Source organism: Gossypium hirsutum, chromosome D10 (genome assembly GCF_007990345.1).
Source record: "Gossypium hirsutum isolate 1008001.06 chromosome D10, Gossypium_hirsutum_v2.1, whole genome shotgun sequence".
Classification (NCBI taxonomy): domain Eukaryota; kingdom Viridiplantae; phylum Streptophyta; class Magnoliopsida; order Malvales; family Malvaceae; genus Gossypium; species Gossypium hirsutum.
This window is the reverse complement of record NC_053446.1, coordinates 57,283,551-57,297,571: the sequence shown is the minus strand read 5'-3', so window position 1 is coordinate 57,297,571 and position 14,021 is coordinate 57,283,551. Positions and strand designations below refer to the sequence as shown.

Here is a 14,021-nt window from a genome sequence, read left to right as displayed (position 1 = left end):
TTTAATACAATGTTTTACTTAATTTTTTCCGCATGTTTTAAAAGGTTTTTTAACATATAAAATTGAAATAAATTTATCAATGTTTAATATAAATTATTAAAATAATAATAATAATAATTGATTGATGGCGAGACTTAATACTCTCACCACCCAAAAAACATCATCCCTATTTATTATAAAAAATGGAACGAAATAATAAATTTCAGACTAAAACGACGAAGACTTGGAGCTGAGTTCTGCAGTCTAAAACAAGTTACTGGAGTGAATTGTAGCTTTTTAAATGAAATAAAAGCAATTATTTATGCATTGTTTATCCATCGAAGGGTGAATTTAAATTGCTGTAAGCTTCATTTAAGCCTTTTTTTTTATGAATATCGAAGAAAAGTTTTTAAATCGAAAAAAAATAAAATGTGAAAAGTTTTAAAGGGAAAAGAACGAGTCAACACTGCCATAAAGAATCATGTGCTGGCTATAGTATTCTACAACTTGTATATTAAAATGGCATTGAATCTTGGTACATGCATGCTGTTCCTATAAGTTATTCTAGATTTACATATGCCAAGAGAGTGGGGGAAAAAGCCAGGAGCAGTGATGGGGTTTGGTTGTATGTTTAGGGATCTTGCTGTGTTTGCAGTTTTGGTAACAATTATGGCAACTTCAGTAGCAGCCCAAGGAAAACCTGGATGTCAAAGCAACTGCGGAAACATAAGCATCCCATACCCATTTGGTACAGCCAATGGTTGCAACATTAGCAGCCACTTTTTCATTCGTTGTAATACCACTTTAAATCCCCCAAAAGCATTCTTAGGTGACGGTGATCTAGAAGTTCTTGACATCTCTCTGGATGGCTCTTTGCGCGTTAGTTATAATTACTTAATAGGTCATGACTGTTATAATTCATCAGGGCGTAGTTTATATCCCCAATTGTTGTTCTCGTTTTCGGAATATTTTACCATATCTCATACCAGAAACAAGTTCACTGCCATCGGTTGTGACACTATAGCCTACATCGAGGCTTTCTTCGAACCTGACTCTTCAAACAGTATTTCAAAAAAAAACTTTTCAACCGGATGTTTAACATTTTGTGGTGACGCGGGCGATGTGATAAATGGATCTTGCTCCGGCATTGGCTGCTGCCAGACGGCTATTCCTCGAGGATTGAACTGGTTTTACTTCAATTTCAGTAGCCCTCGGAATCACTCCCACGTGTTGAGCTTCAATCCTTGCAGCTATGGATTTCTTGTTGAAGATGGAGCCTATAAATTCCACGCATCAGATCTTTGGGACACAAATTTCGGCAAAAATGATTACCCGGTTATTCTTGATTGGACAATCGGGAATCAAACCTGTGAACAAGCTAAAATGGATCCAAAAAGTTATGCTTGCAAGCAAAATAGTGATTGTACAGTTCCAGAAAATGGCCCTGGATATTTGTGCAAGTGTAATCCTGGTTTTCAGGGTAATCCTTACCTCTCATACGGCTGCCGAGGTAAGGGTTTCAACTTCTTCTCCATTGTAGATTCATTTCGATAAAATTATTTATCCGTACTTCAACTTTGTGCCAAATTATATACATATATTATTTTAGTTTAAAATGTTTGAAAATTGTAGATATTGAATGTGAGAGACAGAAGCCTTGCTATGAATTTGGAACATGTCATAATACACCTGGAAGCTACAATTGTTCATGCCCTGAAGGGTTCGAGGGTGATGGCCGGAAAAATGGAACAGGTTGCCGTCCTATATTCAAGCCGCAGGACCGTGAGAGTTTTCTCATTCTTGTTGTTACACTAGGTTTGTACATGCCAGTTACTTTCTTTATATTTTAGACAAGAGGCCTTTTCTTTTCAATCCAGAGTCAATTTTATTATACTATATTTTGCGTGAGTTATTTTACTACATGATTTTTTTTTTTGAGATGGTTAGGTTTTGTCCAATTTATCTGTAATTTAATGATAAATTATAATGGAGTCATTATTTGAGTAAATTTTAATATATAAGGATTGGTATGGAGTAACTTTTAATAGAAGGGCTAAAATAAATTTTATAAGCTAGTGTAGGGAGGCTTGATAGACTTTCACCTCAAAAGTTGTTACAAAGGACTCAATTAACAAATTAATTACTCAGATTTAAATTAATTATTTAGTTTCATGCTTAAAATGGTTGATTGTATTAGATCTGTTATAACTTTGAAAAAAATAAAAATTCAAATCTTAAAGCAAAAATATTTATCCAAAACCCAATTTATTTTATCAATACAATAAATTATATATTATTTATTTTTCTAATATAAATTAGATTATATCTCAACTAATTATTATATATAATAAGCATTTCATTCTTACCATTTACATAATAATTAAAATTTAAATCCAAATTTTATCAGATAGCAAGAGATATGTCCAGCTAAGTTTTATTTCAAAATCGTAGCTTAAATGGTAAGATTAACAATTTTAAGAGCTAACATTTAAGTTACAATTTGTTTGGATTTCATGTAGGTATTGGCTTAAGTATAGGGTTGCTGTTTCTAATTGCTGGGTTATGGTGGTTTTATAAGAGACTGCAGAGAAGAAAGTATATTAAACTCAAACAAAAGCTCTTTGAAAGAAATGGTGGGTTATTGTTTCAAAAAAAGATGTCTTCAAATCAAGGTGGTCTGGATAAAGCTAAACTCTTCAGTTCCAAAGAATTGGAAATAGCTACTGATCAATTTAATGGGAATAGAATCTTGGGTTGTGGTGGCCAAGGCATGGTTTACAAAGGAATGTTGTCTGATGGGAGAATTGTTGCAGTAAAGAAGTCCAAGACTATAAACGAAGGGTATCTTGAACAATTTATCAATGAGATCTTTATTCTTTCTCAAATTGATCACAGAAACATTGTCAAGCTATTAGGCTGTTGCTTGGAGACCGAAGTGCCCCTCCTTGTTTATGAGTTCATCCCTAATGGAACCCTTTCCCATCTCATTCATGACCAAAATGAAGAGTACCCGAGGTCGTGGGATATACGATTACGCGTTGCAACGGAAATTGCAAGTGCGATTTCTTACTTGCACTCATCTGCATCCATCTCCATTTATCACCGAGATATCAAGTCTAGTAACATACTGCTAGATGAAAAGTTCCGAGCGAAAGTATCAGACTTCGGAACATCTAGATCAATCAATATTGATCAAACTCACTTGACGACTCAAGTGCTTGGGACTTTTGGGTACTTAGATCCCGAATATTTCCAGTCAAGTCAATTTACTGAAAAGAGTGATGTTTATAGTTTTGGAGTGGTTATTGTTGAACTCTTAACGGGAAAAATGGCAATCTCAACTTTTGGATTGCAAGAAAGGAGAGGCTTAGTCTCGTATTTTATGTTGTCGATGGAAGAAAACCATCTGCTGGATATTGTTGATGCTGAAATTTGGAAGGATGGTCAAAAGGAAGAAGTAGTTGCAGTTGCTCAACTTGCAAAAAGATGCTTGAACTTAGATGGGAGATATAGACCAACAATGAAAGAAGTGGCCATGGAACTCGAGAGACTTAGAACTCGACAAGGTGACTGCATCCCCATTGATCAGCTTAAACAAGTTGAGGTCGTTGTAAAAAAATCGGCTGAGAGTTGGGATTTCACTTCATTCTCAACAGAACATTATCCGAATTGCAACATGACATCTACATCAGAATCAGATGTTCATCCACTTATGTTGGAATCCAGTTTTGAACAAGATCTCTAAATTTCTATTCTGTTTCTGTCCTAGTGATGGCTTTGACCTTAATTTGTCCATAAAATTGAAGGTTCAAGAAAAGCCACTGTTACTGACAACTGCACTGTCTCACACACCACACACCACACACCACCTCAGATGATCAATATTTATGAATATTTGTAATATACATTTTTATATAATTATATATCACTAATAAAAGATGATAATTATATACATTCTTGTATAATTGCATATAAAATGTGGCGTGCAATGAATTACGTGACATCACATGTGTAAATTTATAAATTACTATTCATTAGATATAAAAGTTGATAATCACATCGTTCTACCCATTTTCATTGTGACATCTTCTCCGTTAGTTTTTGTAACCTGCTTCCGTAATGATTTTTTGGCAAATAAGATCTACTAGGTGTTATTGGCGAAAATATGTCTATAAATAAATTCTATTTGCAGTTCTCCAATAATGGTGGCGGTGGCGATAGTTCACTTTGTTTTATCTTAAACGATTAGTAGTATTTAGTAATTTTAATTTTGAGTATTTCTTAGCTGTTTCTTTTTAGTGGTTGATTACTAGGGTGCATCTTTGGTGATTATTTGATACTACTAATTTAGTGGTCTTGATGATATATCTCTCCTCCACTAAACTTTTATGATGAAGAGAATTACTATTTCTTAAAATAAAAATAAATAGAATTTAATAATTATTCATATATTCCATTAAAAATAATGGTAAAAGTATCATAGAGGTTTTTACACTAGGAGTTCTTTTATTCAATTAATGGACAAATTAATCCTTATAAATTAAATCAAAGAGCAAATTAGCGTATTTGTTGAAAATTTCATCCATTTTTGCTATTAAAAATTGGTCTATGTACATTAACATGATATACACATGGCATGTCACATGCCATTGTCTAGTTATTTCATCAACCGCACCAACTTTTAATAGTACATATGAATAGAATTTTAAACAGAAAAGATCAATTTACTCTTTAATCTAATATATAAGAATAGAGGAGTCAAAATACAACTTTTCTCCTTATAAAGAGTCTACCAAAATATAAATAATAAAAATTAGTAGAAGAATGAAAGGCGTGTTAGTTGGGGAAAAGAGACGTAAGGACGGGTACTCTCTAATAACCCTCATGCCGTGAAGAATGGTGGATTCATAATGGCGTGGAAAAGTTTTATTCCATATGATGTGGAAGCTTCAGAGTAAAATAATGACTTAAAAGATTCAATGTTTTTTAATTTTATTACAACCAACATCAAAAGACAATCAAAACCAGGGCTTGTTTTGTATATAAGACAACAAAGATGGCTTCTCTCTTAATACCATTCACACTCTTATTTTTCCATGTATGTTGAGAGGTTCCCAAAATAATGGAAGTGGGAATAAAGACTTGAAAATTTCAATGTATGTTTCATATACTCTAATTTGGAATTTGTAAGGAAAAAGTTCATCTCATGGTGAAGTTGAATATAATAGTTCAGCAATTATATGTAATATTTAAACATTCGAGGTATAAAGTGATTGTTTATGGGATAATATTTGATGACTGAAGGTTAATAAATTTGGGAAAAAAAATTTAAAATCGAGTTTAGAAATTTTTTGTTATATTGATATACAGGAAGAAATTGAGAAAATAAAAAAATTAATTAGTTTTAATTATAATCAAATAAAGTTTATAAGTAAAAAACCCTTAACAAAATGTAAACAAATTAATTAATCATTGTATTAAATTCGCACACAATTGAGTTTTTACCATTAATTAAAAATAATTAATTAAGTACCATCGTTAACGGAACCCATGATTGATCATGTTGATCGTCAAAGTAAATTGACATGCCAATTAGATGGTGATATGTGATAACTTTTGGTTTAATTTAATATTTTCTCATACAAATTATTTAAAAAATAAAAAAATCTTTAAAGACTATACAAATTATAAAAATTACTAAATATAAATACATATAAATTTATATAAGATGAAAAATTATAAATATTATAAAATAAAAACTTAATAAACTCTAATAAATTATAAAAAATATAAAATAACTAAAACATATTTAAAATTTTATAAAAACATAAAAAATTCTTACAAACTTATAAAAAATCATAAAAATATTCAAAAATATTAAAATTAATATAAACATATAAAATTATAAAAAAAATCATTAAAAAATTAAACTGGACCAGACTAGTTGATCAGATTGGTTAGACCAAAATTGGAAAAGATATTGGTTCGAAGAAAGCTATTAAACTGGTTGACCAAGGAATTGGGCGGTTGAACTAAATTTTTTAGTTTATTTAATTATTTGGTTTTTAATGTTTTCTTTAATTAAACTGGTCGAATTGATGAACTAGTGGCTTGACCGGTTCGACTATTGGTCCAGTTCTAAAAACTTTTTTTCATAATATTGCATACCAACATATGTTAATAGTTGGATAGTGAAATATTGATTTGATAGTATCTAACTGTACCAAAAATACTTTTTATCATACAATATTTAACAAATAAATTTTAACTTTTTAATGTTCAAACTATTGTATTGTATTTAAAAAATATTGGAGATAAAAATTAAAAAAAATAAATAAATTTATCAATGAAAAGGAGAGGGTCCAACAATCATCATTTTATTCCACATAACCTGCATAATGACTTCAAATATTCAACATCGAAAATCATGGCTTCTTTCTTAATACCATTCAAACTCATACTTTTCCGTGTTGAGAGGTTGCGAAAATGGAAGTGAGAATACATATTTAAAAGTTTCAATGTACGTTTTCATATACAATACTTCTCTTAAGAAAAATCTAAACAGCTTAAAACTAAAAAAAAATTAATTTTAATTATTATCAAATAAAAGTTTGTGTCAAAAAAACCTTAAGAAAGTGTAGAAAAATAATTAATTCTTGTATTAAAAATGCGTCCAATTGAATCTATGCTATTAATTAAAATAATTAATTAAGCCCCATCGTTAACGAAATCTTTAGTTGACCATGTTGATTGTTAAAATAAATTGGCATGCCAATCAGATAGCGAAATGTGACAACTTCTGATTTAATTTAATATTTTTTTCATACAAAATATTTAAAAATATAAATAATAAAAACTCATAAAACTTATTAAAAATTATAAAATAATCAGAAAATGCTATACAAATTATAAAAAAAATAAATTTTACATAAACTTATATAAGATAAAAAATTGTAAAACTTATAAATATTACAAAATAAAATTTGTATGAATTCTAATAAATTATAAAAAGTATAAAATAACTAAAACATATTTTGAAATATTTAAAATTTTATAGAAACGTACAAACTTATAAAAATTATTCAAAAATATTAAAATTGATATAAGATTATAAAATAATCATTAAAAAAATTAACTGAACCAGATCAGACAATCAGATTGGTTAGACAAAAACCGACAATAATATCAATTCAGACAAAGCTATTAGACCGGTTGTCTAAGGAATTGGACAGTTGAACTAATTTTTTTAGTTTTTTTAATTATTTGATATTTTAATATTTTCTTTAATCAAATTGGTCGAACTGATGAACTGGTGGCTTGATCGTTTCGACTACTGGTTTGGTTTTGAAAACTTTGTTCATCATATTTCATACCGACATACGCTAATAGTTGAATAATGAAATTTTGGTTTGATAGTATCTAACTATACCAAAAATACTTTTGATCATACAATCCTTAGCAAATAAATTTCAACTTTTCAATGTTCAAATTCTATTGTATTAATGTATTTAAAAATTATTGGAGATAAATTTTAAAAATAAAAATATTAATTTATCAATAAAAAGGAGAGGGTCTAACAATTCTCATTTTATTTGTGAAATATTGAGAATATTTTATTTAATATGAAAATGACCCCAACAATCTAATAACTATTCCTATTATCCAACTGTTAGTGTGATGTAATGTGTATATTATGGTTTTAGAGGTTTAAATCACTTTTTATAATTTTTATTGTTTTATAATTTATTAGAATTTTTTATACTATTTATAAGATTTTATAATTTTTAAATTTGTGTCAATTTTAATATTTTTAAATATTTAATATTTTTATATTTTATGATTTTTAATCATTGTTTATAAAAATTATTAGATTAGACTAAAAGTTGTCGTGTGTTACATTTTGGTTGATCCGTCAATTTATTTTAACGATCAACGTGGTCAACTATAAAATCTGCTAAAGGAGAGGTTTAACTTTTTATTTTAATTAACGACAAAGATTTAATTGAATATGAATTTAATACAATGTTTTACTTAAATTTTTTCCTCATGTTTTTAAAGGTTTTTAACAAATAAAATTGAAATAAATTTATCAATATTTAATATAATTTATTAAAATAATAAAGACTTAATACTCTCACCACCCATGAAACATTATCCCTATTTATTATAAAAAAAGAAGGAAGGAAATAATAAATTTCAGACTAAAACGACGAAGACTTGAAGCTGATGAGTTGACTATTCATAGTCAAGTACACCACTTAAATCTGCAGTGCAAAACAAGTTACTGGAGTGAATTGTAGTATGCATTGTTTATCCATCGAAGGGTGAATTTAAATTGCCGTAAGCTTCATTTAGATAATGGAAGAAAAGTTTTTAAATCGAAAAAAATTACTAAATATAAAATATTAAAATTGATATAAACTTATATAAGATAAAAATTATAAATACTATAAAATAAATTTAATAAACTCTAATAAATTATAAAAATATATATAAAATAACTAAAAACATCTTTAAAATATTTAAAATTTTATAAAAATGTATAAATTATTACAAACTTATAAAAAATCATAAAACATATTCAAAAAAGATTAAAATTGATATAAACATATAAAATTATAAAAAATAATTAAAAATTAAACTGGATCAGATTGGTTAGATCAAGATTGGCAAAGGTACCGGTTCGGAGAAAGCTATTAGACCACTTGATCAGGGAATTGGACGGTTAAACTATTTTTTTAGCTTGTTTAATTATTTGTTTTTTAATATTTTCTTTAATTAGACTGGTTGAACTGATGAATTGGTGGTTTGACCAGTTTAACCACTGGTCCGATTATGAAAACTTTGGTCATTATATTTCATACCAACATATGCTAATATTTAGATAATGAAATTTTGGTTTGATAGTATTTATCTGTACCAAAAATACCTTTTATCATACAATATCTAATAAATAATTTTCAACTTTTCAATGTTCAAACTAATTCATTGTACTTAAAAGATATTGGAGATAAAATTATTTTAAAAAAATTATCATTAAAAAGAGAGGGTCTAACAATTATCATTTTATTTCTAGAATATCAAGAACATTTTATATTGTCCAATAGTTGGTGTGATGTCATGTGTATATTATGGTTTTAGAAGTTTAAATGACTTTTTATAATTTTTATTTTTTTATAATTTTTATATTGTTTATAAGATTTAATAAGATTTTAATTATTTTAAATTAATTCTATTATAATTTATTAGATTTATTAGTTATTTTTATAATATTTATAAGTTTTTTTATTTTTTTATAAATTTATATCATTTTTAATATTTTATGACTTTTATAATGTTCATCAAATTTTAAATATCTTTTATTATTTTTATAAATTTTTATGATTTTTAGTTTTTTATATTTTATAATATTTATAATTTTTTATAAATATTAAATTTGTATCAATTTTAATATTTTATTTTTTCTTATCGTTTATGATTTTTAATCATTGTTTATGAAAATTATTAGATTAGACTAAAAATTGTAGTATGTTACCATTTGATTGACTCGTCAATTTATTTTAATGGTCAATGTGGTCAACAACAGATTTGTTAATAAAGAGATTTAATTATTACGTTAATTACCAATAAGGATTTAATTGAATGAGAATTTAATACAGTAACTTATTTAAACTTTTTATATATATATATTTTAAAAAATTTAACAAATAAAATTTAAATAAATTTATCAATAATTTAATATAATTTATTGAACTAATAATATTGATGGATGGCGTATGAGACTTAATAGTCTCACTACCCATCAAACATTATCCCTATTTATTATAAAGAAAAAGGGAAAGAAATAATAAATTTCAGACTAAACGACGAAGACTTGGAGCTGAGTTGACTATTCATAGTCAAGTACACCACTTAATTCTGCAATGTAAAACAAGTTACAGGAGTGAATTGTAGCTTTTCTAAAAGAAAAAAAAAACAAACAATTAAATCGAGTTACCAATTCGAATGAAAAATCAAAATTTCACTTTAATTCGAATATGAATTAAATTAAATTAAATAATATTATATTTCATTTACTAATTAAATAATCGGTCCATGTAATATTGAGTATAAATAATAAGATTCGTTAACTTGACTCGATTTGATTTGATTCGATTTGATTAAAAAAAATTTAAATTTAGCTGTTAAAATAGGATTCATCAACTTGATTACCTCAAAATATTTTTAACTCAATTTGACTCGATTGAATAGTCACTCTACAACTTGTCTATTAAAAATGGATTGAATCTTCGTACATGCATGCTATGCCTATAAGTTATTCTAGATTTACATAAGCCGAGAGAGTGGGGGGGAAAAAAAACCAAGAGGGGTGATGGGGTTTGGTTGTATGTTTAAGGAGCTTGCTGTGTTTTTAGTTGTGGTAACAGTTATGGCAACTTCAGTAGCAGCTCTACCAAAACCTGGATGCCAAAGCAAATGCGGAAATATAAGCATCCCCTACCCTTTTGGTACAAGCAATGGTTGCAACATCAGCAGCGACTTCTTCATTAATTGTAACACCTCTTTTAACCCCCCAAAAGCATTCTTATGGGACGATTATATAGAAGTTCTCGACATCTCTCTGGATGGTCATTTGCGCGTTACTAATAATTACTTCATAGGTCATGACTGTTATAATTCATCAGGGCGTAGTTTATATCCAGATATTATAGTCGGGTTTACGAAATTAGCCATATCTCATACCAGAAACAAGTTCACGGCCATCGGTTGTGACACTATCGCCTACATCGACGCTTTCTTCGAACCTGACTCTCCACACGGATTTTCAAAAAAAAACTTTTCAACCGGATGTTTAACATTTTGTGGTGACGAGGGCGATGTGATAGATGGATCTTGCTCCAGTATTGGCTGCTGCCAGACGGCTATTCCTCGAGGATTGAAGGTGTTTTACTTCAATTTCAGTAGCCCTCGGAATCACTCCCACGTGTTGAGCTTCAATCCTTGCAGCTATGGATTTCTTGTTGAAGATGGAGCCTATAAGTTCCACGCATCAGATCTTTGGGACACAAATTTCGGCAAAAAAAATTACCCGGTTATTCTTGATTGGACAATCGGGAATCAAACCTGTGAACAAGCTAAAATGGATCCAAAAAATTATGCTTGCAAGCAAAATAGTGATTGTACAGTTCCAGAAAATGGCCCTGGATATTTGTGCAAGTGTAATCCTGGTTTTCAGGGTAATCCTTACCTCTCAAACGGCTGCCGAGGTAAGGGTTTCAACTTCGTCTCCATTGTAGATTCATTTCGATAAAATTATTTATCCGTACTTCAACTTTGTGCCAAATTATATACGTATATTATTTTAGTTTAAAATGTTTGAAAATTGTAGATATTGATGAATGTGAGAGACAGAAGCCTTGCTATGAATTTGGAACATGTCATAATACACCTGGAAGCTACAATTGTTCATGCCCTGAAGGGTTCGAGGGTGATGGCCGGAAAAATGGAACAGGTTGCCGTCCTATATTCAAGCCGCAGGACCGTGAGAGTTTTCTCATTCTTGTTGTTACACTAGGTTTGTACATGCCAATTACTTTCTTTATATTTTAGACAAGACGCTTTTTCTTTTCAATCCAGAGTCAAATTTATCGTACTGTATTTAGCGTGAGTTATTTTACTACATGATTTTTTTTTTTTTTTGAGATGGTTAAGTTTTGTCCAATTTATCGGTAATTAGTTGAGAAATTATAATGGAGTCATTATTTGAGTAAATTTTAATATATAAAGATTGGTATGGAGTAACTTTTAATAGAGGGACTAAAATAAAATTTATAAGGTAGTGTAGGAGGCTTGATAGACTTTCACCTCAAAAGTTGTTACAAAGGACTCAATTAACAAATTAATTACTCAGATTTATATTAATTATTTAGTTTCATGCTTAAAATGATTGATTGTATTAGATCTGTTATAACTTTAAAAAAATAAAAGTTTAAATATTTATCCAAAATTCAATTTATTTTATCAATACAATAAATTAAATATTCTTTTATTTTTCTTATATAAATTAGATTACATCTCAACTAATTATTCTATATAATAAGCGTTTCATTCTTACCATTTACATAATAATTAAAATTTAAATCTAAATTTTATCAGATAGCAAGAGATATGTCCAGCTAAATTTTATTTCAAAATCGTAGCTTAAATGGTAAGATTAACAAATTTAAGAGCTAACATTTAAGTTACAATTTATTTGGATTTCATGTAGGTATTGGCTTAAGTATAGGGTTGCTGTTTCTAATTGCTGGGTTATGGGGGTTTTATAAGAGACTGCAGAGGAGAAAGTATATTAAACTCAAACAAAAGCTCTTTGAAAGAAATGGTGGGTTATTGTTTCAAAAAAAGATGTCTTCAAATGAAGGTGGTCTGGATAAAGCTAAACTCTTCAGTTCCAAAGAATTGGAAATAGCTACTGATCAATTTAATGAGAATAGAATCTTGGGTTGTGGTGGCCAAGGCATGGTTTACAAAGGAATGTTGTCTGATGGGAGAATTGTTGCAGTAAAGAAGTCCAAGACTATAGACGAAGGGTATCTTGAACAATTTATCAATGAGATCTTTATTCTTTCTCAAATTGATCACAGAAATATTATCAAGCTATTAGGTTGTTGCTTGGAGACCGAAGTGCCCCTCCTTGTCTATGAATTCATCCCCAATGGAACCCTTTCCCATCTCATCCATGATCAAAATGAAGAGTACCCGAGGTCGTGGGATATACGATTACGCATTGTAGCGGAAGTTGCGAGTGCGATTTCTTACTTGCACTCATCTGCATCCATCCCCATTTATCACCGAGATATCAAGTCTAGTAACATACTACTAGATGAAAAGTTTCGAGCGAAAGTATCAGACTTCGGAACATCTAGATCAATCAGTATTGATCAAACTCACTTGACGACTCAAGTGCTTGGGACTTTTGGGTACTTAGATCCCGAATATTTCCAGTCAAGTCAATTTACTGAAAAGAGTGATGTTTATAGTTTTGGAGTGGTTATTGTTGAGCTCTTAACGGGAAAAATGGCAATCTCAACGTTTGGATTGCAAGAAAAGAGAGGCTTAGTCTCGTATTTTATGTTGACCATGGAAGAAAACCATCTACTGGATATTGTTGATGCTGAAATTTGGAAGGATGGTGAAAAGGATGAAGTAGTAGCAGTTGCTCAACTTGCGAAAAGATGCTTGAACTTAGATGGGAGATATAGACCAACAATGAAAGAAGTGGCCATGGAACTCGAGAGACTTAGAGCTCGACAAGGTGACTGCATCCCCATTGATCAGCTTAAACAAGTTGAGGTCGTTGTAAGAAAATCGGCTGAGAGTTGGGATTTCACTTCATTCTCAACAGAACATTATCCTAATTGCAGCATGACATCTACATCAGAATCAGATGTTCATCCACTTATGTTGGAATCCAGTTTTGAACAAGATCTCTAAGTTTCTATTCTGTTTCTGTCCTAGTGATGGCTCTGACCTTAATTTGTCCATAAAATTGAAGGTTCAAGAAAAGCCACTGTTACTGACAACTGCACTGTCTCACACACCACACACCACACACCACCTCAGATGATCAATATTTATGAATAATTGTAATATACATTTTTATATAATTATATATCACTAATAACAGATGATAATTATATACATTCTTGTATAATTGCATATAAAAAGTGGCGAGCAATGAATTACGTGACATCACATGTGTAAATTTATAAATTACTATTCATTAGATATAAAAGTTGATAATCACATCGTTCTACCCATTTTCATTGTAACATCTCTTTCCGTTGGTTTTCATAACCTGCTTCCGTAATGATTTTTTGGCAAATAAGTTCTACTAGGTGTTATTGGCAAAAATATGTCTATAAATAAATTCTATTTGGAGTTCTCCAATAGTGGTGGCGGTGACGATAGTTCACTTTGTTTTATCTTAAAGGATTGGTAGTATTAGTAATTTAAGTTTTGAGTGTTTCTTAGTTGTTTCT

The 14,021-nt window shown here is 29.3% G+C and overlaps 3 protein-coding genes across 3 annotated transcripts; all 3 read left to right on the top strand.

Moving 5' to 3' along the window:
• The first annotated feature begins 555 nt into the window (after window positions 1-555).
• Window positions 556-1,794, top strand: LOC121203254 (wall-associated receptor kinase 2). Its single transcript, XM_041102000.1, has 2 exons — window positions 556-1,515; window positions 1,612-1,794. The coding sequence occupies exons 1-2, from the start codon at window positions 556-558 to the stop codon at window positions 1,792-1,794; spliced, it is 1,143 nt and encodes a 380-aa protein (XP_040957934.1).
• On the top strand, window positions 1,616-3,818 carry LOC107915548 (wall-associated receptor kinase-like 22). Its single transcript, XM_016844691.2, has 2 exons — window positions 1,616-1,794; window positions 2,499-3,818. The coding sequence occupies exon 2, from the start codon at window positions 2,636-2,638 to the stop codon at window positions 3,722-3,724; it is 1,089 nt and encodes a 362-aa protein (XP_016700180.2). The 5' UTR covers window positions 1,616-1,794; window positions 2,499-2,635; the 3' UTR covers window positions 3,725-3,818.
• A 6,469-nt stretch (window positions 3,819-10,287) lies between these two features.
• On the top strand, window positions 10,288-13,493 carry LOC107915166 (wall-associated receptor kinase 2). Its single transcript, XM_016844326.2, has 3 exons — window positions 10,288-11,246; window positions 11,369-11,554; window positions 12,248-13,493. Exons 1-3 carry the CDS (start codon window positions 10,352-10,354, stop codon window positions 13,471-13,473), a joined length of 2,307 nt encoding a protein of 768 aa, XP_016699815.2. The 5' UTR covers window positions 10,288-10,351; the 3' UTR covers window positions 13,474-13,493.
• The last annotated feature ends 528 nt before the right edge of the window (window positions 13,494-14,021 follow it).